Raw genomic sequence first — 27825 nt, 5'->3', positions numbered from 1 at the left:
GTGATAAGTTGTAATTTATAAATGGCCAGTGCCTTCTTTGCTGTCTCGGCTACAGAGTCTTTATATTTCCTTAGGACTTATTGTGTGAACTTGTGAGACAGTTTTTAAACCCACCCCTTTTATGGATCTGTCAGTTACTATTTCTTATGAGATCAATTGAATGCCTATATCATAAGTTGCTTGAATGAATTTAACCCCACCTTTAAGGGACCACCCAAGTAAGCACTGCAAAGAACAATTGTAATTCACAAGCAGAACTTTTATTTCAACCTTATAACATACAACATAGATTTCACTCAAAGAATATGAATAACCTTATCTCCTTTAGATAATATCACAAGCAATTGCCAACAATGAATAAAATAATCCACAACACATATGCAAAGAAAAGACAATTGATTATATTATGTATCTGTCAAAATTTTTATAACAGGAAACTTACAAGCTGTCATATATCACTGTCTTCTTCCTATCATGTTATATATTTTAATTACAAGAAACTTTTCTCATATATATATGAGAGCAAATGCTATCTATGAAAAGACATGTCTTTTCGAAATGCTAACTATCAATTTGAACATTCCTAACAAACTTAAGTAAAAAGAGATTAAGCATCCCTAAATGATGAATGTAATCATCTTCTTTAAAAGTCTTGATCTTGATGCTCTGTTTCTTTAATTCTTCTCCCTGTGAAAGGTATTCGAATATCATTTGGTTGACGGTATGGGCCATGTCTTCGCTTCGATCCAATCTTGATAGAGCCCGATCCTTGATGCTTAGAAGTTCATTCCGCCATTCATCCATAGATATTAATTCTCCCTCTTTATAAATCGAGGGCATTCCAATAGGGTTCCCATCATCCAATTCTTTAAGATCTCCTTTTAGCACATCTTCGAATTTAACATGATTTTCCATATATGAAGTCCCTTCTGCTTTCTCCTCTAGCGTCATCACATCAACACTGTTTATCACTTCATGCAATCGTGCTTTTAACCTTTCATGCTCTCTTAATGCCTTTATGGTTCCAGTGTACACCCTCCAATAATGTTCAACATGGATGAGCATGGTGTTGAACCTGTGTTCAATGATATCATTAACCATTTTATCCATCTTCTGTTGAATATTACTCACCTGTTTGGTAGCCTTTCCTGCTTGATATTTCCAATAGAGAACATCAGAGACATCATCCAAGCTTCGTCCTATGGGATATGCAGCATATTCATTTAAAGGAGTTCCTGTCTCAAATTGCAATATCCTTGCTTGTAGCCTCTGATTGTCCTCTTTAGTTCTTTCATATAAACCCTTATAGGTAATGTTTTCCCTGACCAAAAACTCTGTCTGATCCAAATTTAATTTGGCTACATCCAAGTTTAATTTTGCAGTGACCCTAGGGTCAGTCTTTCCTACCTGATGGACCATAAGGTGTCCAAAGGTTTCTTCAACATCCACAATGATTGGTCTTTTTCCTCTCGGATATAGTGCCCATTGTAGGAGAGCTTTTTGATCAGGATCATACCCCGAGCCCATGAACAATTTATCTATCTCTTGAGGCAATACCTATTGATTTGTGTCTTGCTTCTTCAAGAATCCATCAAACTGAAGTGCTGAATTTATATCCCAACCTGAAAAGATGATAACTCCAGCCTCCTTTAATATTTTCTTCCCCTTCTCAGGGGTCATATCTTTCATGAGAGCATCTGTCTCATCTTGCAGCCTTCTCATCTGCTCTTCTTCTGATCTCCCAGCCATACTTCATCTCACATGAGCCCCCTTATACTGGTATAAGAATGAAAGGAATTCTCCTGAGGAAGCGAATCCATCATCTGCAACAAAGTCTTCATGCTCTGTCATCCTTATATCAACTATATCCCTAATATTAAAATCACCAGTTTCCACATCTACCTCTGCTTCAAAACCAGGTGGATAATCTTCTCTAGGGGAGTCAGCAGGGATGCTACTAGCAGTTGATTTTGGTGACATGTGAGCCAATGGCTTACTATCTCTTCCAGTGTTGACAAAATGGAGGAACTGTGGGGGTACTCTATGCATAATCTCTTCCTCATGCTGAAGTAGTTTTTTGGCTATCTCCAAAGGATCTTGGAGGTTTCCAAGTAGGTCTCCATCCACTATCCCCCTTTCTCTTTTCCACTTGAAAGCTTCCCAAGTCATCTCGCTTCTTTCTCTCAAAACTTTGGCCTCTTCCCTTTCAAGGTTCCTTATTAAATCGTCTGGCATTTGAGCCACATGTATTCCAGCCTTTAGCTTCTGTGATGCCCTTGCAGCTTTTATAAATCCCTCAGGATCAAAGTTCTCTCTAGGATCACACAGAGTCATGCCATAATAATCTAACTTATTTTGAAGTAAATGATAACTTTTATAACTTTTAACAATAAAATCAGAAAACACCATTAACCCTGGCACAATAGATTGTTTACCAAAATCTGTGAGATGTTTGGCACTGACAGCAGACAGTTGTCTTATAATCTCTAGACTAGCCACCCTGTTTGGTACTGTAATTGGAAGCATGTATGGCTTTCCTTCATACCCGAAAAACCCTGATTTCTATATGATTAGGGTGGCAATACCAATCACCCCAGTTGTGATCAATTTGAGACTCTGGAGAGAAGTCTTTTTGGCCTGAGGAATCTTTTGATTTCAGGAGACAAAGCATAATGTCTATGTTGTCCGAAGGCTGCACTGAGTGGTTTTACAAAATATTCCTGAAAGTGCCAATACTGGTTGTTTATAAATCTTTGATCCCATGCAAAAACCCACAACTGGACTGGTTTCTTTAAACCATTTTTATCATAAGCTCTGATGCTAAAATCGTCTGACCAGAAATTGAATTCTTGTCCACAATAAAGAATAATGTGCATTAATAAGGAATACAATGAGAAATGAACGTTTACAAGGTCTCCTTTTAATTTTTCCAGCCCATGATTTAGGGCTTTTGCAACATAAGTGGCATAGTCAAACGGCCTAAGGTCTTTTGACTGTAGATCAGCACATAGAACCTTAACTCCAATATCCATGAGAGGATGAGCCTCTAAGCCTAATACTTGGGCTGCAACATAGTATGTATACTTGAAATATGGATGGAATTGGTTGACATCAAAAGGCACCTTGTCATCTTTACTAAAAGGAACTAAGGACTTTCCCACTTTTGGCTGGTGAATGGGTAGTCTCCATGTCCTATAGATGTCCTCTAAATTGAAGAACTCTTGCGACAGTTTCTGTATGTCAATTTTCTCTTCTACATCCCAGTCTAGATCAAACACCATATCAATGGTCTGTTTGTTAATTACCACCATAAGATTCCCTCGGTAGTCACATATGGTTTTGGTTTTTGGATCATAACAATCTACTAGGGCTTTCATTAATTCGACATCCACAAATACATTCGGAACTGCCAATTTCCCCAAATTTTTCTTCCACAGGTTACTCACGGGCTCAGGAGAATCCCTTCTCTTGTAACCAAATAAGAACAACTCATGTCCTCTGATTTCAGTCCATATGTCTCCTAAATTTTCAAATCTATCTTCCAACCCTTCCTCTTCACTTTTGATTTTTTTGGACCTCACACTGGATGCCAGGCACTGGTCTAACAGATCCTGAGCTAAAGCTCTACCCTCCTTTTTCTGTCATTTGAGTTTCTCTTCAGGGTTCAATTCCTTTCCTTTCCTACTCTTTTTAGAAGAAGAATATGGTTCCATAATTTCAATCAATGTGAGATATCACACTTACTTGGAGAATTGTCGAGCTCTTCTGACTGTTGTTTACGAACTTCAGCTAACTCCTTGTAACTTTCCGTCTTTTGGCCACAATCTGGTTCTTATGAAAATTCAATCAATTCAGCTGTAACTGTGTGGGCAACTTGTGCAATAGTTAATTTCTCTGTGTTTATAACGGCTACTCAAATGTTTAAACTTAATTGCAGATGTGACATCCTCAACTTGAGCTTTTAATTCCTTCGCGGGAAGTACTGTTCAGCTGAAAAGATTGTGAATCGAGATTTTGATGAAACCCCTGTCTTCGGTTGAATGCTTTAATCTTTCATCGAAAGTTCATTTTCCTCGATATCAACTCATCGGTGAATGGCCTTTGTCGAAAAACCATCTTCTAGTCTCCCCGAAATCATCCTCTCCTCGATGAAATCCTTTTCGATGAGTTATTCGTGAATCTCATCAAAATCATATTTCGATGAGTTTTATACTTCGGTGAAAGTTCACGCGAGCCCTCCGAAATCCTTTTTTCTTCTATGTCCTTCTTTTATCGATGAAATCCCTCTACTTTTATTGACATATTGTTATCGATAAGATTTGCTTTTCGATGAATGTTTTTTGAGTTTCCTCGACAATTTTATTTCCTCGACTTCACCCTTTGTTGGCCTTTCACTTTTCGATGAAACTGGAATATCGATGAGCGGCTTCCTTCATTTACCGAAAGAGATATTCTGCCAAAGACATCTTAACTTAGTGTTTTACACTTTATGTTTTATTTCGATGAAAGTATTCTTTCGGTAAAACTCATTTTGCAATGCTCGACATGATATTTTTTGCCGATGATCTTTTAGCTTTCACGCCTTTGGGAAGATTTTTAAGTTCAAATATATTGTTCAACAGGTCCTATCTAGCATCTTTTTATCTCTTTCAATAGTGGCTTTCCTTCATGGCAAGGTTGGTTCTACTTATCTTTTGGTAGTGGCTTTCCTTCATGGTAAGGTTGGTTCTACTTATCTTTTGGTAGTGGCTTTCCTTCATGGCAAGGTTGGTTCTATGTAATTTTTGGTAGTGTATTTCCTTCATAGCGAGGTTGGTGCTACTAATCTTTGATCACCTAGCATAACAAAGCTTGCTAGACTATAATCTATCTTTTTAATCATTCCCAACTACATGACCACTAGCTACAAAGGATGCTAGTGTTTGGGTCATGTACTATCTCTTCGACATTGGTTGCTAATCTTATTTTTGGGTGCATTGTTACTTGAATTGATTGATCCTTGCACATTCTTCTCTCCTTTTTAGAATTCCTCTATGTGTGGTTTCTTGTATTTTGGGGATGATGCATAGTATTGAGACAACCTTTTACATCGAGGTCTCTTTCACTTTGCTAACTCAAAAATTTTAGTTGGTTATGTGCTATCCATGTTCTTATCTATATATTTATATGTTTAACATGAACTAATCCCATTGTCTTTCAAATTTTTACTTTCTAACCTTGTCTTGTACAAATTGTTCTATCTAATCCATTTGTTTTGTAGGTCTTCGACTTGGGGGCATGCTTCCTTAGCTCAAAGATTTTCCTGCTTCCTCTATAGTATCCTTTTGGCATAATGATATTATTTTATGTTTAGTAGATTTTCTTTAGTGTATATATTCATGTTGATTCATAAGCTTGCTAAAGTGGGGGAAAAATATAAAGTAGAAAATTGCATACCCTTATGCAATTCCACCTATAATCTTGTATCCACTTCAGTGTCCACTCCTCTAGCATTTGAGTAGGCTTATTTCAACCCTTGCATCAACCTTTTCCGTCTCTAGATGCTCAAGAGTCAGGAGCCCCTTTTCAGTAGCTATCCTTCAACCTCTATGTCGTATTCGCCATAGGTTTCTTTTGCCACTCATCATTTTTTAGCATGATTCATCTGGATACTAGTGCAATGTGCATTCATCATATGATATATTAACCTTCAAATGTCATTTTTGCATGTTTTGACACTTGTCACCTATCTTGGTCAACGAAAATGACTCAAAATATTCCGAAATGGTTTGCCAATCCTCCTTTCCCCTCCTCTTCTCTCTTTTAAATCTATCTTTTCTCTCCATTCAAGCTCTCTCTATGGGTTGTTCAAGAAATCTCTTATTCTCTTGGCTCACAAAACTTTCTCCTACTCTCTCGCTTGCTACAATAGTCACTAGCTTGCTACAACATTCTCAAGCTCTCATAATATTCTTTTGCAACTATATTGGCTTTCTCAAGAATCTTTGGTAATATCTTTATATTATTCTATCTATATCATCTTTGAGCATCTTGGGATTCATCACATCCCTTATCCATCAAATCATTTTATCTTTTCTATTTATATTTTGATCTATTTATCTATTTGGCTAATGTGGAGGTGGAAACACCAAAAAAGGGACTTGACTAAGGCAAGTCTCCAAATAGCCCCAAACATTTTCCCTTCTTTCTTGTGTGTAGGTCCATGATCAAGAGAAGGAGATTATATTACTGGAGGTTTCAATCATGGACTGGTTGTAAGCTTCCTTCATCTTTCTCTCTCTTTTAGTTGTTTACATTCTATATTGTCTTTTTTGTTCAGCATTACATTATTAGCTTAGTGATATTATAGCATCCATGTTCATTGTATGGTCTCTATGCCCTGTTCGTATATGATGTTAGCATGCCACGCTAGTGTCCCAGTTCTATGTGTTCATCTTGAGAACATAGACTTGGCATAATCTGTTTCAAGGGTCTATGTGGTCTTAGTTGTTTAATTTTGTACTTTATATTTGCTGGCTCACCTTTAGCACCAGTTTAAATAAGGTAGAGAGAAGTTTGGTTTATTCCTTGAAGTTCATCACTTTGAGGGTAGCAAACCTTGTCCTCTATAGGTTTGCGTGAATTTGTAGTGGGGCTTTCTTTCATGTTGACTTTAATGTCTTATTTGTGGTGATAAAATAATTCCGCATAGAACTTGTTATCCAAGGGCCTATGATTTATAGGCCATGATGATTTGAATGGAGAGAAAATTTCCTTGAATGCCATTTTATATAGGATCATTGATGTTATCTTCCCCTAAAGAACATTCTTGGGCTTCTTCCAACTTAACTAGTATTTTCCTACTTCTGATTAATATGAAAAACAGGTTTTAAGGACCTGAAACCATTAACAAAGGAGCATAAGATAGTTCAGCATAGAGCAACCAGACCATCATTGAAACAACATACAAAAGAATGGAAAGAAGGCTAATAAACTAAACAAACAACAAAAGAAAGGAACATCAAAGCGAAAAAACTAGATAAAAGACCTAAACAACAAACAACAACTACAAAGGCTTAAGAAGATCAACCGCCTTGGTGACCAGCAGGTCATAGTTTGCCGAAGCCACTTTGAGTGCTTCAATTTCCTTTTTTGGCTTCTTCTCCTTCTTCTTGCCTCTGGTCCTCATTCTAGGTCCTTGCACCTCTCCCATACCTTCAAAGTCAAGTTCCAGCTCTAGGGAATCCTTCTCATTCTCCAGCTTGCTAATAAGAATTTTGGTGTTGTCAACTGAGGCCTTCAGAATGTTATGGCTTTGCTCAACAATGCTTTTGAGGCATCTTTTGATTTTGTTGAATTTGTTGTCAGTTTTCACCATTCTCTAGTTCGTAGCATTTTCATTAGTTTTTATCTCTTCCAGGGCCTTCTCCACTTGCTCAAACCTTGGGTTGAAGGCATCTCTAATCTCTTCAGCTCTGGCAACAGTTTTACTCAAGTCATCAACATATTCAGCCATAGATTTACCTTCACCAATACTGATTGTCTCCAGAAATTGAACCTTGTGGCTCAAATTCTTATTATACTCCACAACTTTCTTGTGACTATTAATTAACCAATAGAGGGTGTCCACAAACCCTTTCAAACCCTCAGTAGGAGGATTTGAAGGGGGGATTTTCTCACCAGCATTGTCCTGTTCATTATTGGGAACATCTCCACTAGTGATTTGTTCAGCATTCCACCAACCCTCTGATTAAAACCTTCCTCTATGATCTCCTCCACTTTTTGGTTAACGTCAGGATCCTTTCTCTGCACTTTATCCTCCAATTCCAATTCATAATTGTCCTGCCTTTTTTGTTTGTTCCTTTTCTGAATGGAAGTTTTAGGTTTCTTTTTTTGAGGGGACTGGGATTCATCCTTCTCAAAGTCCTCAGAGACCTCCTCCAAGGAGGACTGAATCTGGAAGACCTTTTCTTTACTTTTTTTCTTTCCCTTAGAAGAGGATGGCTTAATACTCACCTATTTTCTTTTCTTACCAAGTTCAGCTTTAGAGTCTTCTAGACTCTCCTCTATCTCACTTTTTGAATCACTTTCAGACTCATCACCCATAGAAAAATCAGAATCTGACCCTTCCTCCTCAAAATCAGAGATAGAAGGATGGGGTGGGAAATTTGGTTATCTTTTAAATGGTCATAGATTAAAACCATAAGACCTTGGTGCATGGTTGTGTCTCCCTTAGGGTTATCTCTATGGGCTTTAATGGTAGCATTCATTGAACAAATCAGGAAATAGGGTATGTTAACTTTTTCATCATACCTGAAATGGTTGAGCAGTACAAAATGATAGCCATACACTTTGGTGAATCTTCCATCCAAGGTAATGTATCGCATAATAGCAAACAAAACCTCCCTCCAAGTCTTAAAAAATGCCCTAGGAGGGTAGTAGGTCTTGCTTAGCTTAGCCAAGCGCTTCTTCTCCTTTGCCATTTTAGGGTATCACTCAATGGCCTCCTTGCTAAGCTTTTTGTCCTTGTAGAAATTGCTTCCTTCCCTACGAAGACCCGTTACCTGAGCAATGAGGTCTTCATCAATGGAGATAGTTTGATCTCCCATCTTCAGGGTTCCCTTCCTCCAATTTTTGCAGAAAAAATTAGTGATTTTGGCATCCCTCCCATGGAGTCTCTTCATATACATCGTAAACCCACCCTTCTACAAGATGCTCCAAATTTCCTCCTTTTGTTTCCACTCCTTACAGTTGCTAGGCTCATAGCGACGCCTGTTGCCTCCCATAGTTTCACAATTCAAAACAAAAAACTGAGAGTTGCAGAAAGCTACAAGAAAGAAATCTCTCAAAGCGACCCCAAATACCTAGAAAGCATGGGAAAAGGTGGCATTCATCTTGTCATTAATGGTTCTGACACAATGATAATTATTAATAGCCCTCCAAGTAATACTTTTAATCATTATTTTATCCATTTATGATCTTTGGAGTGCAGTTATATCGATCCATGAAAATGATCAATTTAACGTTATTGAGGAGATCCTCCTCACCCTTCCAGGTAACCATATTGTTGTGAGTGACTACCACGTTGGCTGCCCAGTCAGTAGGGCCATTTGCTTCACGATAAATGTGGGAGATAAAACATTTATCAAAGGTGTTGATGAGATCTCTAGCAACCTTTATAATGTTGTTGATAGTCCATGAGGGCTTAGAAATACCTTTAAGGCATTTAATAATATTATTAGAGTCCCCCTCAATCCATAGACAGGGAGAGTTCCATCTTTTAGCTACGAGAATGCCTTGGAGAGAAGCCATAACTTTCGCCATATGGTTAGTTTGACAACCTATAGGAATAAAAATCATTTCCTTACAACTGCCAAATTCATCTCTGAGAATTGCACCACATCCCGTTGGGCCAGGATTGCGTTTGGCAGCTCCGTCAAAGTTGATTTTGAGCCATCCATGAGGGGGAGAGTGTCATCTAGCTTCAAGTCTCTTTCTTTGTTTAGAATCAGTACTAACAACACTCTTCAGATTCTAGGAGTTGAGAATTTGAGTTTCCATGGGGTTGACAGGATTGCATGGTTCTCCAATGATCCTAATGTTCTCCACAATAGCCCTTTGAATTTTTTGAAAAACAATAGCTTGGGTGAGAGAAGTATCCCTAAAGATGTGGTTGTTTCTTTTTTTCCATATCCCCCACAAGATGTGAGGGAGTGAGAGTTGCCACAAAGATCTCAAAGTGGGATTAGACCAATGATAACTCCAAGAATGGAACAAATCTTGGATAGAATTAGGAAACACCCATTCCATACAAAAACTATTAAGAAAAATTTCCCAAATTGAAGCAGTGAAGGAACAGTAGATAGCCAAATGGTCCACAAACTCTTCTTCCTCAAGACATAAAGCACACCTATTTGGGAAGATAAAACCTCTAACCTTCAGATTGTCTAAAGTCAAATTTTTGTTTTGGAGGATGGTCTAGTAGAAAATATTGATCTTGGGATAAGACCCTTTATCTAGGCTTTAGACCAGAAGGGGTTCTCTAAGGGGGCTGGAGATAGCACTCCATACATTGAAGAAACAGTAATGTTGCCTTTGGGTTCAAATTTCCAAATAAGAGTATCTTCCTCATTGTTCAACCAAGAAGAAGACATGTGTTTCTTGAGATTGATGAGGTTAGGGTGAATACCTTCAATGTTCTTCCATTTATCACCTATCCAATACCCATCAACCAAGGAACCAGAGACTCTTTTACAAGGGGTAGCAAAAGGGGCCCAATTAGGGATTTCCATCAAAGGTTTATCAAGCAACTAGGGATCCTCCCAAAATCTAACTTTCCTACCATTACCAACTCTCCATTTCACCCCTTTAGCAATGTTGTCTTTACACTTAGAGGCATGATTCCAAATGTGAGACCCGTTAATACTGAAATCAGAATTAATGAAAGAGAAAAGAGAAGACGACAGAAGAGGATACTTACTTCTCCAAATTTTACACCACTCACCATCAGAGTGGAACAATCTCCAAACCTATTTAGACAAAAGAGCTTCATTGAGGGTTCGAATTCTCCTCAGGCCCAAACCACCTTTTCTTTTCGATCTAAAAACCTTGTCCCAAGCCACTAAAGCCATTCTTTTATTTTCCTCTACCCCAAACCAAAGAATTTTTTTTTGAATTTTTTCAATAGCATCAACAAACTTAATTAGAATTCTAAAGAGGTTGAGGGCATAAATAGGAATTCTTTGAAGGGATTCTTGAAGAAGTTGTAGCTTTCTATCCTAACTTAAGAGAGAACCTTTCCAACCAGCAAGCTTTCTTTGAAATTTATCCACCAAAGAACTCCAAAAGCAATCAGGTGGAGCAATGCCCAGGGGGAGGCCTAGGTAGGTAGCAGGGAGATCAGAAATCTGACATTCCAGAATTTTGTTGATTCTATGCTGTCTTCGCTCAAGAGTGTTTATGAAAAACACTTCACTTTTAACCCAGTTGATAAGCTAGCCAAAAGCAGATACAAACTTGCAAAGGGTGTCCATTAGGATTCTGGCTTCTGAAATGCTTGAGTCCCCCATAATGATGATGTCATCCACAAATTGCTCGTGGGAGCAAGTATGATCTGTAGAAGAGGGTTGGATACCTTTAAAATTACCTCTAGTCACCATGCTTTCCATGGACCTACCAAAACATTGAGCCATAATTATAAAGAGGATAGGGGAGATGGGGTCCCCTTGCCTCAATCCTCTGGAGGCTTTAAAGAAAGATGAGGGAGATCCGTTAACAAGAAAAGAAAAGGAGGAAGAGGAGATAAGCTGCTTGAAGAGGTCCACACATTTGTTAGAGAAGACAAAAGCCAAAAGGACCTTCATGAGGAAAGACCAATCGACCCGATCATAGGCCTTAGAAAGATCAAGCTTGAGAATAAAACCCTGCTTCTTAGCCATAACAAGGGAATGGATGTTCTCATGGACAGTTATGATGGAATCAAGAATTTGTTTTCTTGGCACAAAACCATTTTGCTGATGACCGATAAAAGATGGAAGGACTTTCAAGAGTTTGGAGGTTAGGACCTCGGAATTTATCTTATAAAAAGAGTTGCATAAGCTGATTAGTTTGAACTTATCCATGGAGTCAGCACCTTGAATTTTGGGGATTAAAGCAATGAAGGTGACATTAATTTCTTTCAGAAGTTTTCTAGCCCCCAAAAATTCTTTAACCACATTGGAGGCATCTTTCCCAACAATATCCCAAAACTCCTATAAAAATAACATAGGGAAGCCATCAGGTCCGGGGGCTTTGTTACCTTCAAAAGAAAAGACATTTTTGATCTCCAAATTTGAAGGGATTGAAGTTAGGAAAGCGTTCTTTTTCTCATCAATAAGGCAAGGAATGTTATGAAGGAATGAATTTTGAACATCATCATCCAAACTTTTATCCCTACAAAGAAGATCAGAGAAGAAACTTTTGGCCTCATTTCTTATCTCCTCCTCCTCCTTAACCAACTCCACATGTCCACCATCAGTTTTTTGATCCTATTAGCTGCTTTATGTTTGATTGTCAACATATGGAAGAATCTGGTATTCTTATCTCCTTCCTTCAGCCAAATACATCTAGACCTCTACTTCCAAAAAGCTTCTTCTTTAGCAATGATTTCATGGTATCTTTTGAGGATCTCATTTTCTTCAGCAATAGTCACAGTAGAGAATCCATCCTTCTAGATTTTGACCTGTATTTTATTGAGGTCTTCCTTAATGTTTCCTTTGGCCTCAAAAATATTCCCAAAGTTGGATTTATTCCAAGTCCATATGTTGTCTTTTATGCTTTTAAGTTTCTTCACTACTCTATACATGTCAGTACCCTCAGCTTGAATGTTCCACCATTCCTGAATTTTATGGGTGAGATTTGGATGTAAAGTCCACATTTTTTCAAATATAAAAGGAAAATGCCTTCTCATATTTATGGGGTCAACAATAAGAGTTATGGGATAGTGGTCAGACCCAACATGAATGTGAGAAGACAGAGAACATAAATAATGTCTGTACCAATCATCAGAAATAAGAGCCCCATCAAGGCAAACTTGAATAAGGTCATTTCTAGCCCTCCTGTTAGTCCAAGTGTAATTGAAACCTTGCATATCCACATCATTAAGAGCCTTAGTGTTTATAAAATCCATGAGGGCCAGTCTGCTGTCCAACTGAGAAGGGCTTCCACCAAAAATTTTCTCCTCTCTCAATGGGGTATTGAAGTCTCCCATGACCAGCCAGCTGAGGTTCTTGAAGCTGTCCCTTATTTCCATAAGTGTTTTCCAAAAATTGCTTCTAGCTTTCAAAGTTCTCGGAGCATAAATGTTTGTGAGGACCCAAGAGGTTTCATCTTTTAAATTCTCAAATTTAATGCAAGAAAAAAATTTCTTTCTTGAATAAGAACTTGACCTCTAACACTGTTGAGATTCCAGATTGTTGCAATGCCTCCAGAGGCACCTTCCTAGCTACCACCACAGATGCTCCCAGATTTAACAAATTCAAAGCTTCTACCTTATCTCTACTCATATTGGTTTCTTGAATAAGAAAAATATCAGGTTTACTATCCCTAATCATATTCCTAATAATATCATGCTTGTGGGGATTATTAAGTCCCCTAATGTTCCAAGAAACAATCTTCATGATTACTTACCAATTCCTAACTCCTTCAGAGTCCTTTAAGTCCCATCTGCTATGTTCTTGCTAGCCTCCTTATCTTTGACTTTGTGGTTTGAAGGTCATCCCGGGGATGAGGAGACATACCCTACATCAACTTGAGAAATTCTACTAGACTTCCTTAGTTGGGCAACAGAGGGAGTGGATCCTTTTTTGTTCCCGTGTTTTGGAATTTTCCATTCGACTTCTTTCTCAAAAACCGCTTCAGGGTTACTAAGGATTCTAGAAATTTCCTCTTTATTACCCCATTTAGGTGACTCATGTGAAGAGCTACTGATTGTTTTAGAGGCTTGATCTGCATCTAAAAGGTTCAGACGCAATATAGCACATTTATGGGCCTCTTGCAAATCAGAACTATTTGTGAGAGGGGAAGAGTTAGCTTTTTCTTCTTGTGAGCCAATGATCTCCCCTTCCTCAGATTGTTCCACTTCCTTAATATTCTTATCCTTCTGATCCTCTTCATTAGAAGATTCCTTACTAGCCAAGGTGTCAACAATTACCATTTGGGTATTATCTTTAGAAGATTCATTCTAATCTATTATTTCCTCTCTTCGGATCTACCCCTCTAGGGGGTTGTCTGCTTTCATTCGTTCCTTCCTTAGAGCTTCCTTGGGGGGTGGGGAGATGTTTAGAGACAAAGGCTAAGGAGACCATTTCCTTATTTTGCCCCAGAGGTCCAAAACAGTTGATATCAAGTAGGCTAGTTTCCTTATTTTCGGAAGTTTTAACTTGCCATACCTTTTTCTCCGGATCCTTTTCAATTTCTACTATGGTTTTGGCTTGCTTATTCTCCCCTTTGGGCTTGAGAGGACAATGTTCATCCCAGTGACCTGCTTTTTTGCAGTGGAAGCAAGTAAAGGGGATGGATTCGTATTTAATCTGTTGTTTCCAAGTTCCAACTTTGACACAATATCTATCTACTCGGGCATATCTGCATCGTGGGCGATCCTTACACAAAATCTGGCATGAGTGAGCCTCCTTTTTGAAGTTGTGACTAGATCTATTGAGAGGATCTCTCCAAAAGAGCTTGCTATACCTGAGAAAATACTTTCTACCCAATACTCAAGAGGCAGACTTGGTAACTTAACCCAAACTGGGACTTGCACCAGAAGAGAATCACTCATATTTAGATTTGGATGCCATTTCTGGAGGACTAGAGTTGTCTTTCCAACCAACCAAGGGCTACCATAGAGGATCCCTATTTTGTCTTCATCACATGAAAAAGAAAAGGTGAGAAGACCTTTGGGTAGAGTCAAAACTTCAACATTAGCTTTCAAATCCCTTTTCGTTTAACATAGGCCCTAACAACCTCAATGTTTGGACGTGGTCCCATAAATTTACCCACCAAAGAGTTTGACATACTGCTTATGTTATGATCTACTACTCAGTCAGGGATAGAGATGGAAAAACTACCACCATTCGATCTGATATGTTCTTGACAGGAGGCAAGGAAGATTTCCCAGTAGGTCTAGTTCCAAAGAGGGTTGACCAATTTCTAATTTCTTGTCCACTCTCACAAACCTCTTCACGTGGGCTGGACCCCCCAACTGCATTTCCAGGAACCCGCATTCTTCTCTGGCAGAGTACCATCAGCCTATAGAATATTCGGATGCTTGTCCTTCTCCCCCATCTGGCTAGCTCCATCGATCTAGCCACTTTCTCCATTGGAACTAGAGTTCCTGCCTTGCAAAGAATTCAAAATTTGAATTCTACCATTGCCGCCTTCTCCTCCCCCACATGAGCTCTCCATTCTCTCCTGCACGATTCAAGTAGAACAAAATAGTATTTTCCTAGTTTTAAAAGAGATAATCTTCCATTATCCTTTTCCTTTCAAAATACTAATTTTGGAAGAGGCACCCCACCAAGTGCAATTGTAACCATTAATGAGTTATACCATTCTCGGGCATGCACATAGTAGTGGAATAACTATGTTTGTGACCCTTTTTTTATGGTATTTCACTATCATCCATGGCTCCAGTTTAGTAGTAGAGATTTGAGTCTCTTCTAAGAACTTAGGGATGTGAGAATAGATCTACTAATAATGATATTAAAACTTATGGTTATTTGAAGAGTATTAATTGATCTCACCATGTCCCTCCTATAGGTAGATTAAGTGTTCATATTTTTTGTTTTGAGAATTTATGAGAATGCTAAAAGGATTTTAAATCTCAATATTAGAGTAGAGATAAATTTATCCTATCCCTTATGACTCAATCTATTGGTAGTTGGGTAGGCTATAGTCACATATCCTTGGGTTTTAGAGCTTGTTATGATCATGCTTAGGTTAGATTTTTTTATTGGTATGTTCATATTTATCCCCTAAATATATGATAGCTAGGGAGAGACAATTTTGAATAACATATGGGTAAGTAATAGATAGCTAATGATTTTGGATCCATTGTTGGTTTTTCAAATGCTTGGTTGGAGGTTATTTTGGTTAACATTTTGTGCTACATATTTATTATGTGATTTTCTATCCTTAGATCTAGTATTATAATTTTGGATACATCAATTGAATCTATTTTTATAAGGTTACTTATGTGAATAAGGAATGTGAACCATTAGTTATTATGGTAAATTTGATCCTTATGATGTTAATCTAAGAAATAATTTATAGTTGACTTGGGAAAATCATGATCAAATATCATGTTTTTTGGATCCATATTTCTTAATTTTGTGATGTGATTGGATCTTTATTATTGGCATTGTGTTGTCATTGATGTCAACTGATATAGTGTGGCAGCTAGTATGGGAGATGTATGTGCAATATTGTCATTGATGTCAACTGGTATTACTATCATGGATGTCAACCGGTAGTATGTGCAACTGAGGCCAACTGATATGCAAGCTAGAGTCACCAGTATACAATTTGATGAATGGGTATGAAGAAACTGGTATCGAGTGAGAAAGTGGATGAACATGTAAGTATACATGTTGGTACTAACTGGTAAGATGATGACCGATAAGACTACAAAGTGAATAGGCCACCGGTATGCTAGTATGATGCCTTCTAGCAAGACTCCCATCGGTAAATGATTTTGTCCCTAGAAGAAGAGAATATTGAAGAAGGAATGTTGCCTGAGGATTGTAGGGAAGTTTCACATACTCAAATAGGGAAGCAATATTGGTGTAATGCCAGATGTAGATGACAAGGATCCACTCTCACCAGTAAGTGGAGCTTATTCCCTATTATGCATGGAATGCATCATAGTCCTCTGAGATAAGATAAAAGTGTAGAAGGTAGGTGATTGAAGGCTCACACTAGATGAACCAGTGAAACACTAAGTTGCCTTAGGTGCTTGAAATTAGAGATGTGCACCGGATCAGCTAGGTAGGCATGTTGAGCTACTGGGACAAAGAAGGAAGAGAAAAGGAGTGATGGAAATGTCATGTTGACAAATCAGCTAAGATGATGTTCAGGATGATGAAGTTGAAGGCAATGGTGAATAATTGCAAATAGAGAATGTTGAAGCAATGCAGATGGAGTTTGGTGCCACTGGTATGCATGGTATGCTACCTGAATACATGCAGAGGATATCACTGATATAGATGTCCACCCATAAGCGAGAAAAAAAGAAGTAAAAGGCTCTTGTCTGATAAAGATGAGCATGCTATGCTTTGGTATGTGAAGTGACCGGTAAGGGTGTTCCACCAGAAGAGCAGAAAGTGCAAGGCAATAAGGTTAATTGGTTAGGGTGTAACCAGCAGGGTATGTGAGCTGGTAGATGAACCCAATTGTGTGGTTAGTCGGTGATCTTGTCTGGACCGACACAAAAGACTTAGTAGAGGTAGATGCTAACAAAGTTGACATGCAGGAGATAGGTGTCATGCATACTGTGGTCGGTGAATTGTTGTCGGTGAGGTAGGTTGTGACTGGTCGACATTAAAATCGATAGTGTGAATCACGGGTCGAGAGTAGAAGGGTGTGACTCGAGACTGATCAAAGGAGAGAGATCTGACTTAGTGGCTTTATGATCGAGGTTGAGTGTCCAGGTGCTGATTAGGATAGGTGAAGCTATCTACGTGATCGCTTCATAGGTGTTTGACAAGTGCAGACCGAAAGAGGTGCCGTGTTTCCCAAATATGGAAAACGTGTTCTGGATGCAGCGTGATTGGCAATGATAGGTGATCGATTGTAGGGGGTTGATCTCGGGAAGGAGATCTGAGTGAATTTGGTTTTCCTCAAGGTCGATGAAGGAACCCTAGCACGCCAGAAGTTTGAATGTCATTTTGGTGGGAAGGCATAGTATAAATATGTAGATTGAAGACCAGATCAGCTGCTGCTGCATGAGAGAGTAAAGACGGTGAAGGGAGTAAAAACCAAAAAGTTAATCATTCAAGTACTAATTGACAATCATAGAGGAGACTAAGTGTGTGAGAGAGAACTGGTTAAAAGAGTCTAACCGGCGAGGGTAAGGTAACCGGTAGACTGTCATTGAGTCTGACAGTGAAGTGCACCGGTGGTGATTGAATCGACAGAGAAGATTGTAGAGAAGAGAAGAGAAGAGTGAGAATTTGTGAAGAACCAGTAAGATGAGAACCGGTAGTGATCAGAGAGTAGAGAATCGATAGAGTGAAGAAGACTGGTGGTGGCTAGCAACAGTGTGCTAGAGAAAGCAAGGCAGAGGCAGAGAGTAGAATATTGACAAAGGAAAGGTAGAGGGTGAACTGATAAGGTTGCAACAAAGAGAAGGTGAGAAAAGAACCAACATAGGTCTACATAGAGGTGAACCAGTGGAGAGACATGTGTGAGAGTTACAAAGTTCATTTGTAACAAGGATATTACTTTTGTTTCAATATTTGATATTGTAATCACGGAGTTGGAGCTCAGTGCAGGGGTTGGTGCTCCTTGGAATGGTGCCCTAAAAGAAGGAGTGGTGTTCCTTGGGTTGGTAACCTAAATGTTTTCATTGTGAGGCTAGATTGGAGCAATAGACTCCAACAACATTTCTCACCGAGGTTTTTCCCATGTTGGGTTTTCCTCATACATTCGGTGTTATGTGATGTCCCTTGTGTATGTGGTTGAATTTGTGTCATCCTCCTATCTAACTGGTATGTGTGCTTTATGTTAGATTTACTAATCGATATATACACATAGGATAGAAAAGGGTAAAGTTTGGAAACCACTGATTCACCCCCCTCTCAGTGGCATCTTGTGTTCAACATTTATGCCCTTGATCATGTGAATGAGTGAGATTGGCTGGTTCTAGAAGTAAATTATATGGTTAATAAATTTATCCATGTTGCATTAGATACCCCTTGTATAGAATATGCATAAGATGTGTTAGTTCTTACATTTTTTCACGTGTAGTACATGCCTTGTGGTTATCCCTTGGTGTATCCTCCATGTTGTTATACATTTGAGTATAACATTTATGGGGAATAGTTTGACCCTTTTTTTTAATCCATGTCTTCATCCCTTATGTGTGATGGGACTTCTTGATGCTTAAAATTGGTTATAGAATTATTATGGAAAGGTAAGATATGTTAATTCTAGTATATGCATTTCATGTAGATTTATAGACCTATTTGGTGAATGACACATGAAAATGTGATAAATGGTTTTTTATTGTGGTATTTACATATAATAATGTGTATTTAGAATTGATAGCAATAGTGGTTCATATGTTGTGTAACTTTGACTATGTTCTTATAATTTTGTATAGTGTGAATGCTATTATGTAAAAATTAAATTTTGTTTCATTGAAAAAGTTACTTATTAATTAGGATGAGAGTCCCCAATTGTATTTCTCCTTATGCATAATGTGTGAATAATTTTACTAATGAAATTGACCATGTGAGGATGCTCTTAGATGATGTGAAATTCACATTTTGTACTCTTGATTGTGTGAAAATACTTTACACATTATCCATTCTATCATATGGGATAAATGTTTACCATTGGTATGATAAAATGGTTAGGTAATGAATTAAGTCTCTCATTGAATTCTTGTTGATATGTGGTCATTTTAAATGAACCTTGTTATTGACTAAATATTTTTTCATAATTGATGTATTATTAATATAATGTTGAATAATAGAATACTCAATCTTTTATATTTTTGTTATGTTGTGATGTCTCAAGAAAAATGTGTAGATCTTTAAGAAACTTAAGATTCTACACTATGTTGTGGGTCACCTATTTTATCCAAGGAGACCTATCTTAATAATAAAGACAAATTAAAAAACTTTGAAAAAAAACTTCAACCACAAACATACAAGAGTAAAAACATCCAATAAAAAACAGATGAAGCTGAAAAGTATATACACCAAATTTTTCTGCAATGCTGTGCATGGCAGAGAAATTTTCTAAATATTTTAATTCTGAATTAGAAGGTGATATTCTCGAAACATGTGATCGATATTCTCATAGGACTGGGTCATATTGAGAGGCGTATGGTCTTTGTCATATAAAAATTTGTGTATGTGATACACAACACGCAATCATTGCTAGGCTGTAATGTACCAGTAACCCACAGAAATACATGTCTAGCTCAAAATATTGAGCAGTTTGGCATGTTCTGTGCCTGAACATTCGAGTTTTCCCATACAATCTTCATTATAATCTGGGTTTGATTCATTTCTGTGACCCAGAAACCATTTACCTGCTGCTAAACCCTAATGCCCACAACTTTTTTAGAACGGAGAGAAGGAAAGGAAGAAGCAAACTTTCATGATGCTGTCATACAGCATTGAGGGCAAACCAGCGAAGAAAACCTTAACCCAAGAGTGGAAAGGCGAACGGGGCGAGCAAAGTGACCGGAAATACGCTCCCATGGATTGGTGGTTCGAGGATTTGTGCATGCTGGACATGGATTACTTTGTGAGAACAGTCACTGCAATAAAGTCCAAGGGAGTAAGCCCAGATATGATTGGCGCAGTAATATGTAACTATGCCATGAAATGGCTTCCTGGCCTGGCTCAAGACCAGCACACATCTGCATATTTGCTTGAAAATATGGCAGATGCGAAGGAAATTATAGAGAGTGCAGAAAACGAGAACAGTATGGCCAAAAACAGGTTTATTCTTGAGACTCTGGTGGGCATTCTGCCGGAGGAGAAAGACGTTGTGTCGTGCAGCTTTCTGCTGAGGTTGCTTCGCATGGCCCATATTGTGGGAGCTGATGTGAAGTTTAAAGCGGAGCTGGAGAGACGCATTGGGCTTCAGCTGGAGCAGGCAACTGTTTCAGACTTGCTTATTCCTTCTTTTTCTCACACTTCTCACACTCTCTTTGATGTTCGCTTGGTCTACCGTCTCGTTAAATGTTTTCTTGCTCAAGATGGGAATTTGGGCGAAGATGATGGGGCTCGTTCAGGGAGATCTGCTAAGCTGAAGGTCGCCAAGATTTTGGATAGCTATTTGGCAGAAGTTGGTCAAGATAAGAGTTTTAGTGTCTCGGACTTTGAGGCGTTGGCTGAAGCTCTGCCGAGCTATGCTAGGACCTGCGATGATGGGCTCTATAGAGCTATTGATACTTATCTCAAGGTGGGTTCTAATTTATTCGGGTCTTTCTGGTTGGGTTTTTAAATTCATCATTGAATTACTCCTCAGGCTTGAAATTTTGGTCTTTTTCGTTTCCTTCTCTGTTCACAATGCAGAATTTGATATCAATTTACATGTTTGGGTCTGTTTGTTGGATTGAGAGTCATGGATTAAAGGGTATTCATTTCGTCAAAATTATCTAAAATATATCATATTTTTAGAGATTTTAATTTTGATGAATGACATAATCAAGAAACATATCATCACCCTTATCAATTATTTTCAATCAATTGCCTTCACATCATATCTTGGCAGATTTAAACATTATAAAACATATCATCACCGTCATCAGTTATACTCATTCAATTGAAACATATCATCACCCTCAAAACTTGTGTAGGCGGACTTGAATGTTTTTTCTTCGTGAGACTGCAATGAAATTCATAAATTCTCGTTTTCCAAAGCATTTGAAGGTTGTTATGCCAACGTTTTTGTTCAATACCAGTACATTTATGTAACCTGTCTGCTGAGTTGTCTTTCGTGGACGAAGTTAAACATTGTCAACTCCATTTCAACTGAATCAAGAGGGTTACAGTTTCTATTTTAGTTGAAACAAAACCAATAAAAACTGAAAATTATTTATACCCCAGCCACCTGAATTCTAATCTAGGTAATCCAATCGATCCCTCTATTTTCTTTTCAGACCATATGAGATTTTCTCGTTTCATGTATTTGAATCTTGATGCCAGCTGAGACCGACTTCACATATAGGAGTTTCATTCGAGAAATTTAGTGTGTGAAGTTATGATATTAATGTAAAATCTGATAAGGTGTATTTTTCAGTGTGACAAGATATGATATTAATTTTAAGATTTAATTGTATAGGTTTTAAATCAAATCTATTGTTTCATATTTTATGAGTGGTAGTTTGTATGAGTCCATCTGATATGAGAATGAATGATCTACTAAACATTCATTGCATCTAGTTGGTGATTGGGACTTATCTTGTTTCTGATTCAAACTCATTGATCTATATTTTATGATTAGTGGTTCCAATGAATCATTATCATAAGAATAAATGGTCCACTTAACACTCATTGCATCTACATAATATACACAATGGTAAAGTATCCAAACTTTCCAAAGATCACCTATTCTAATACCAATTCAACTCAAATAAAATTAACCATAAAATTTCCTCCAACATTAAATGGACTTGGGCGAGAAACCCCATTTACTTTCTGAACAACCAGCTCCTAATTTCCATAGGCTCTCAACCTTTATATTGAGCCAACAGCTAAGCAGATCTCTCAAAACAAACCTTACAATCATAACAAGTACCCACCTGAACAGAAAATATACAAGCACTCTTTAACTTTCTAATAGACTGCAGACAATTTTTTATTTACAAGTCAAGCAATACAATCAAAATTTCCTGACTGAAATACTCCATTGCATCTCACAGGCTCATCCAGGACTATCCGACACAGAAAGAAAAAGGCTGTGCCGATTAATGGATTGCAAAAAACTATCAGTGGACGCCTGCATGCACGCTGGCCAGAACGAGCGGCTGCCCGTTCGAACCGTGGTGCAGCTTCTTTTCACAGAGCAGATGAAGTTTAGAAACGCCAAACTAGCCGAAAAAACGGCGCCGCCGCCGAATGAGCGGTCGCCATGCCCAGCGCATGGCTACGATAAAGCACGGTGTTCTTCCGAGAGAGAAAATAACTACGACATTCGATCCCTCCCTTTGGAATTACAGAAAATAAGGGCAGATTTTGCAGAACTCCGAAAGCAATGCCAATTAATACAGCAGCAGGTGGATAAGCTCTCCAAACAGAAAACTTTTTTTCAGTGGATTAATGGGTGGAAGAAAATTCCCAAGACAACTGCAGATAAATTGTATGACCAATGCAGCGTAGAGGATGATTTCCCAGTTCCGAGCCCACAACCAACACAAACGCGCCGCAAGGGAAAATGGAGAAGAAATTCAGTATCATAAAATTCTGGAATGTTTTGCAGATTTGTGTATATTTAATTTAGAGAGCAAGCAATGTGAAACATTGGTTGAGTTTTATGTTATCCTCACACTAATAAATTCACCTATGCTTATTTTTTGTTAAATTTTATTTCGATTTCATGATATGGGTGTAGAGAATTTGGCCATCTGAAAACATGTTATGTCGAAAGATTTCTGGATAATACTAACAGTTTGATTAGTGGTCACCATTGAAGCCGCGTCACATTCACATTATCATATGTTTACATTGCTGAATATAATGAAGTCATTATTTGAACCAGAAAAGTTATTCATTCTATTGAGACAAATCCTCCTTTTCTTTTAAGTTATATAGGATTATTAGTCCATGTAAAGGACCAGTATATTTTCTTCACCAGAGATTATTTGTTTTGGATTAAATGGAAAATTTATTAATAAACAAACGGCCATCAGGTTATGATTATTATAAGAGATGTAGAAACCCAAGCTAAGAAGGGACACGAAACAAAATGAAACAAGGAATTAAGGGTATTTATGAGAGTAGTTTTTAAATATTTACTTAAATTTTGATGGGATAATCTTTGGGAAGTCTTAGATAAGAGTTTGTATCATAATTGATTGTTTTTTGAGTATTTATGTTAATTTTAATAGTATTTAAAAAAGAGACTTACTTTTCTAGAATATGATAATGCCTTTTTTTTTCATTCTTGATATTAAAAAAGATATTGTTTGCATTTTTCATTAAATTATGAAGAGAATAAACAAGCTCTAGCATTTGGCTACAATCTTCTCTAGAATCTTATGAATTCAAATTAATAAAACCTAATAAAGTCTATATAAGATGATACATATAATTAGAGGAGCTAGATTTAACATTATTGGTAGCAAATCTTGGGTTTTGGCAAAAGTAAAAAGTGGGATTAATATAGAAATGTAGTGAAAATGAGAGCTCACTATTCTACACATGCAAAGTAGGAATTGAACCTAGTCCCATTAACTTTCATTTGGAAACAACCAGTTAAGCCCAACTTTAGCCCCTTGGGAGAGCTAGGCACTTGGATCGATTGTTCTCTTTTGATTTTGATGTGATTGGAGATGATAAGAATGCGAAGTGATACAAGAACTAGGGAATTTGACAAGAAACGACGTGAATAGGAAGATGCAGAACTGTAAATCATGAAATAAAATTAAATCTAGAAATTTGATATAGAGAGGAACTTGTGTCTACAATTCAGGACCAAAAATGACAGTCAATTCAATAGGTGCTACTATCCAAGGGTGTCTAAGTCAAATCTAAAGTACAAATTTTGGATCAAGATGCTTTATAGATCATCCTCCTGAACCTTCAACATAAAAGTGTTGGACACTAGAGCTAGTTGGAGTGACTATAGTTTTTCGTTTATTCTAAATCTAAAACTATGTATCTTTGTCCACACTTTTTGCTGCAACTCTCTACCATCAGATCTATAATTTACACATAGATAAGAGGAGATAAGTGTTGTATTTTATAGGGTCTTACCTAAGTCAAACCCTAGGTAGGAATTAACCTCTACTATAACAATGATGATTAGAAAGAGAGCTTATCCTTGGTAGGGTAGAGGCTAAATATGAAGTAAAATAATGAATTGATAAGATTATACCTCAAACTTGATAATGGTGGCGATGAAATACTCTTTGGGGAGGACCCTCAAGTGTTGATGCAATAACATGATATGACATAAGATCAATCATGAAAATAAACTTACATGAAAATTGTTGTAACTTGTTGCTCTACAATGCTCAAATATAAATAAATTCGCTCATAATAATTGCTTTAGGAATGATCTCAATTTACTCAAATTTGTATGATGAAAATGACTTAGGAAAGATGCTCTTATATAGGGTTCATAATGTATTTCATAAATTAGACTAGCTTCCAATTGCCATATTCAAATATTGGGATCAAATAGGAAATGATGGCACCCAATACCTCGATAGATTTGATTTTGGGCCCATTTTTGGGGGACTAGAGAACCTAGTGCCCTAGTCCACTAGTCCAACCAAAAGGGGGTGAAACTAAGGCAAATGTGGAGTGCACAAGTTCATAGCATAGGATTTGGTTACCAAATGAACATATAATGGTAGTTTGGTAGTAACATGGCTATAAATAGGGTTGGAATGAGCTATGGGGAGGCACACTAAAGCAAGAGCCAAAAAAGGACTTTAAAATTGTAAGGGGTTAGAATTTATAACACTAAATTTAGCCCCCACTTTAGTGGGAGTATGAACTTACACTCATACTCATGGTTAATTAGAAGAAATAGAGAGAGGTTTTGTAACTGGGAGAAAGGCTAACATGAGTAAGATGTCACTAAGTTTGAGAGAACAATCTTCTCAGCTTAGGATCTTAACTCACATAATCACATCCAAGAAAAGACGCACAAAACACAAGGAAAAGAAAATCAAGACAAAAAGGGAAAAAGGCAAACAAAGGCAAGCAAAAAGACACACAATCAGGTTAGTACTAGAAATAAAGGCTCCAAATAAACTAGTTGAAGAGACCTTAACCATCAAAATGTTTCAACCACACATATCATCCTTAGAATGTTATTGTAAGAGAACAAGTGGTCCTATAAAAAGAGAAAGAGCATACACTAATTGATGAGACAAGAAGTCATGATCCAACAACTAGCAAGGTGTGTTATGCTATGGGCTCATGGGCCATGAATTCAACTAGCCAACAAGATGTGTTATGCTAGGTGATTCATGTTAAAGGCATGGATTCTACTAGCTATCAAGTTGTGTTATGCTAGGTGATCCATGAAAAAAGTGGGAGAAGCACATATTCCACTAGACAACAAGGTGCGTTATGTTGTGTGATCCATGTTGAATAAAGAAAAGTCAAACATGTCTATCAAGGTGTGTTATACTAGTTGATTCATGCTAAGGAAGGTTACAAATAAAAATATCCATTTACTATATAATCTAAAAATGCAACTACAAAATGGGTTTTTGTAGCATGCACCAAGCACAAAGATTAAAAAAAACATTTGTTGCAAACTAGTCTAAAAACACGATTGCAAAATGGGTGCTACAATATGCATTAAGGTATGATATTGAGAAAATGGGATCTATAGTGTACACCAAAATTTTGGTATAAGACAACAAAATGGGTGTTATAGTGATACCAAGCACAAAACATGAGAAGCCCTTATATGCCCCACCTTAAGATGTTAACAGATCCCCATGTTGATATATTAAGAAAGATATCTATCCATACCAAGCATAAACACCTTCGCCACCAAGGATAAATCCTTAATAAAGATAAATGCATTCCCAAGATAGAAAGATACAATCATTAAACAAGGAAGATACATTTGTAAAAGAGATATCTTACTAGTGTAAAGGTATTCTTATCAAGGATACATGACTATCAAGGGGGGAGAATAGATCTTTGTCTAAAGATATCTACCTCCAAGAGGAGATCTTTAATAAAGATGGCATCTTCAACTAAAAGGGGAGGAGATCAAGGATACATACCTTCTCTATTTCTAGGAGAGGAGATTCTTGATGAAGGATTGAACACTTTTAATACCAAGAAGAGATCTTCTATAAAAGACACTTTCAAGAAAGGAAGAGTTCCTAATCATGGATACACACCTCTAATCAAAGCCAAAACCTTCATGAAGGATACATAATTCTATGAAAGAAATAATATCCTTATAAAAGATGCACCCTCCAAGAGATATGGAACACGTAATACACTAGGGAAATTGTGATAGCATGTTTCATGTGCCTATTAGGTGAAACAAATAAACAACTATGTGAAATTAAGCTAGTGAATATTTCTACTAGGTCTAGGAACTAGATGAATGTAAACTAGATGTATTATAGTTATTTTCACATTAACACCAAATGCTAAGATCATACTCTAATACCATTTGTAGCCAAATAACTTTTACAATAGAAATATATAATAAGAAATATAATTCAAATACTTGCTAGCACATGATAATAATAAGCTAACTCAAGAAGGAAAACATTCAAAAGTATTCAAGAATATAATTTATAATATGATAATAATAAACTAACCACTACCTCAATAAAATTATGACAATGATCATATAAATTAATTAAGATTTGAGGTAGTTACAAGTCAACAAATCATTGTTAGAATTAACATTCCATTTACCTTATTATCCTATTTATAATTTATGTATTTTGAACACTTTCAATATTTCCTTGGATTTTTGGGTGTAATAAAAAAATATATTATAATTTAGATTTCATGGTAACATTGGAATTGGTTTTAGTATATGCATTCATGAACATGGTTCACAACAATGGTTGATATAACTGACTTCACGCTCACTTAATGCACTTTCCCAATCATAGGAACAGTAGAGAATCATGTGTGACAAATGTGACTTGATTGAGTTAGGTACCTTATTTTGGAGTGATATACTTGGGAATTTGCACAATTAGGGTTTATGAAATGAAAGATGCGTGTGCAATTATAAATTTACTATTTTGGGGACTAATTGGTTAGGTCCATGTGAATTCATTGACGAATTCATAATTCTTTGAATATGCTCTCCAAGGGGCATGTGGGGTTTCTGCATGATTGCATGGTTTGGTTATCAATTTTTTGGCAAATCATTTATGGTTTTGTCTTCTCTCCATGCCTATATTAAGAATACATAAGATGGTTATTTTAGATGTGACTTTTTTTATAAGTACATGATTGTTTCTAGAGTGCTACCAAGGTATATAGAGTAATAGTGTGTTGGGTGTATCTCATTCTTTAATATTAATACACTATTGTCATCTTTTTCATGTGTTAATTTTTTTCTTGACTATGTTTTTCCATGTACATTATGTGTTGATATGATTTGATTTACTTCTTATTACTGATTTATATAATCACTTAAATGATCTCTTATAATAATTCTTCTTTAAGAAATAAATTCTATACTTTGCACACTTTGTAAAATAATAATATAACAATTTCATCTTATTTCACAACATTTAAAAATGTATACCCTAATTTCTATATAACATTAAATTTAAAATTAATTTATATGAAAGATAATCAATTAAGATATAACATTTATCAAACCCTGAAAATCATACCTTTTGAACTGGTAGATTCTTGAAATACATGCAAATACAATAAGACTACTAAAAAATAGAGA

General features: G+C 36.9%; 1 protein-coding gene across 1 annotated transcript; it reads left to right on the top strand.

The window, feature by feature from the left end:
- Window positions 1-19524: 19524 nt before the first annotated feature.
- LOC131031472 (root phototropism protein 3) lies at window positions 19525-22818 on the top strand. The gene is made up of 2 exons (XM_057962589.2): window positions 19525-20655; window positions 22118-22818. The coding sequence occupies exons 1-2, from the start codon at window positions 19843-19845 to the stop codon at window positions 22652-22654; spliced, it is 1350 nt and encodes a 449-aa protein (XP_057818572.2). The 5' UTR covers window positions 19525-19842; the 3' UTR covers window positions 22655-22818.
- The last annotated feature ends 5007 nt before the right edge of the window (window positions 22819-27825 follow it).

This window comes from Cryptomeria japonica, chromosome 10, assembly GCF_030272615.1.
Source record: "Cryptomeria japonica chromosome 10, Sugi_1.0, whole genome shotgun sequence".
NCBI classification, from domain to species: domain Eukaryota; kingdom Viridiplantae; phylum Streptophyta; class Pinopsida; order Cupressales; family Cupressaceae; genus Cryptomeria; species Cryptomeria japonica.
Note: the sequence above shows the minus strand (reverse complement) of the source record. Positions and strands in the feature narration are given on the sequence as shown.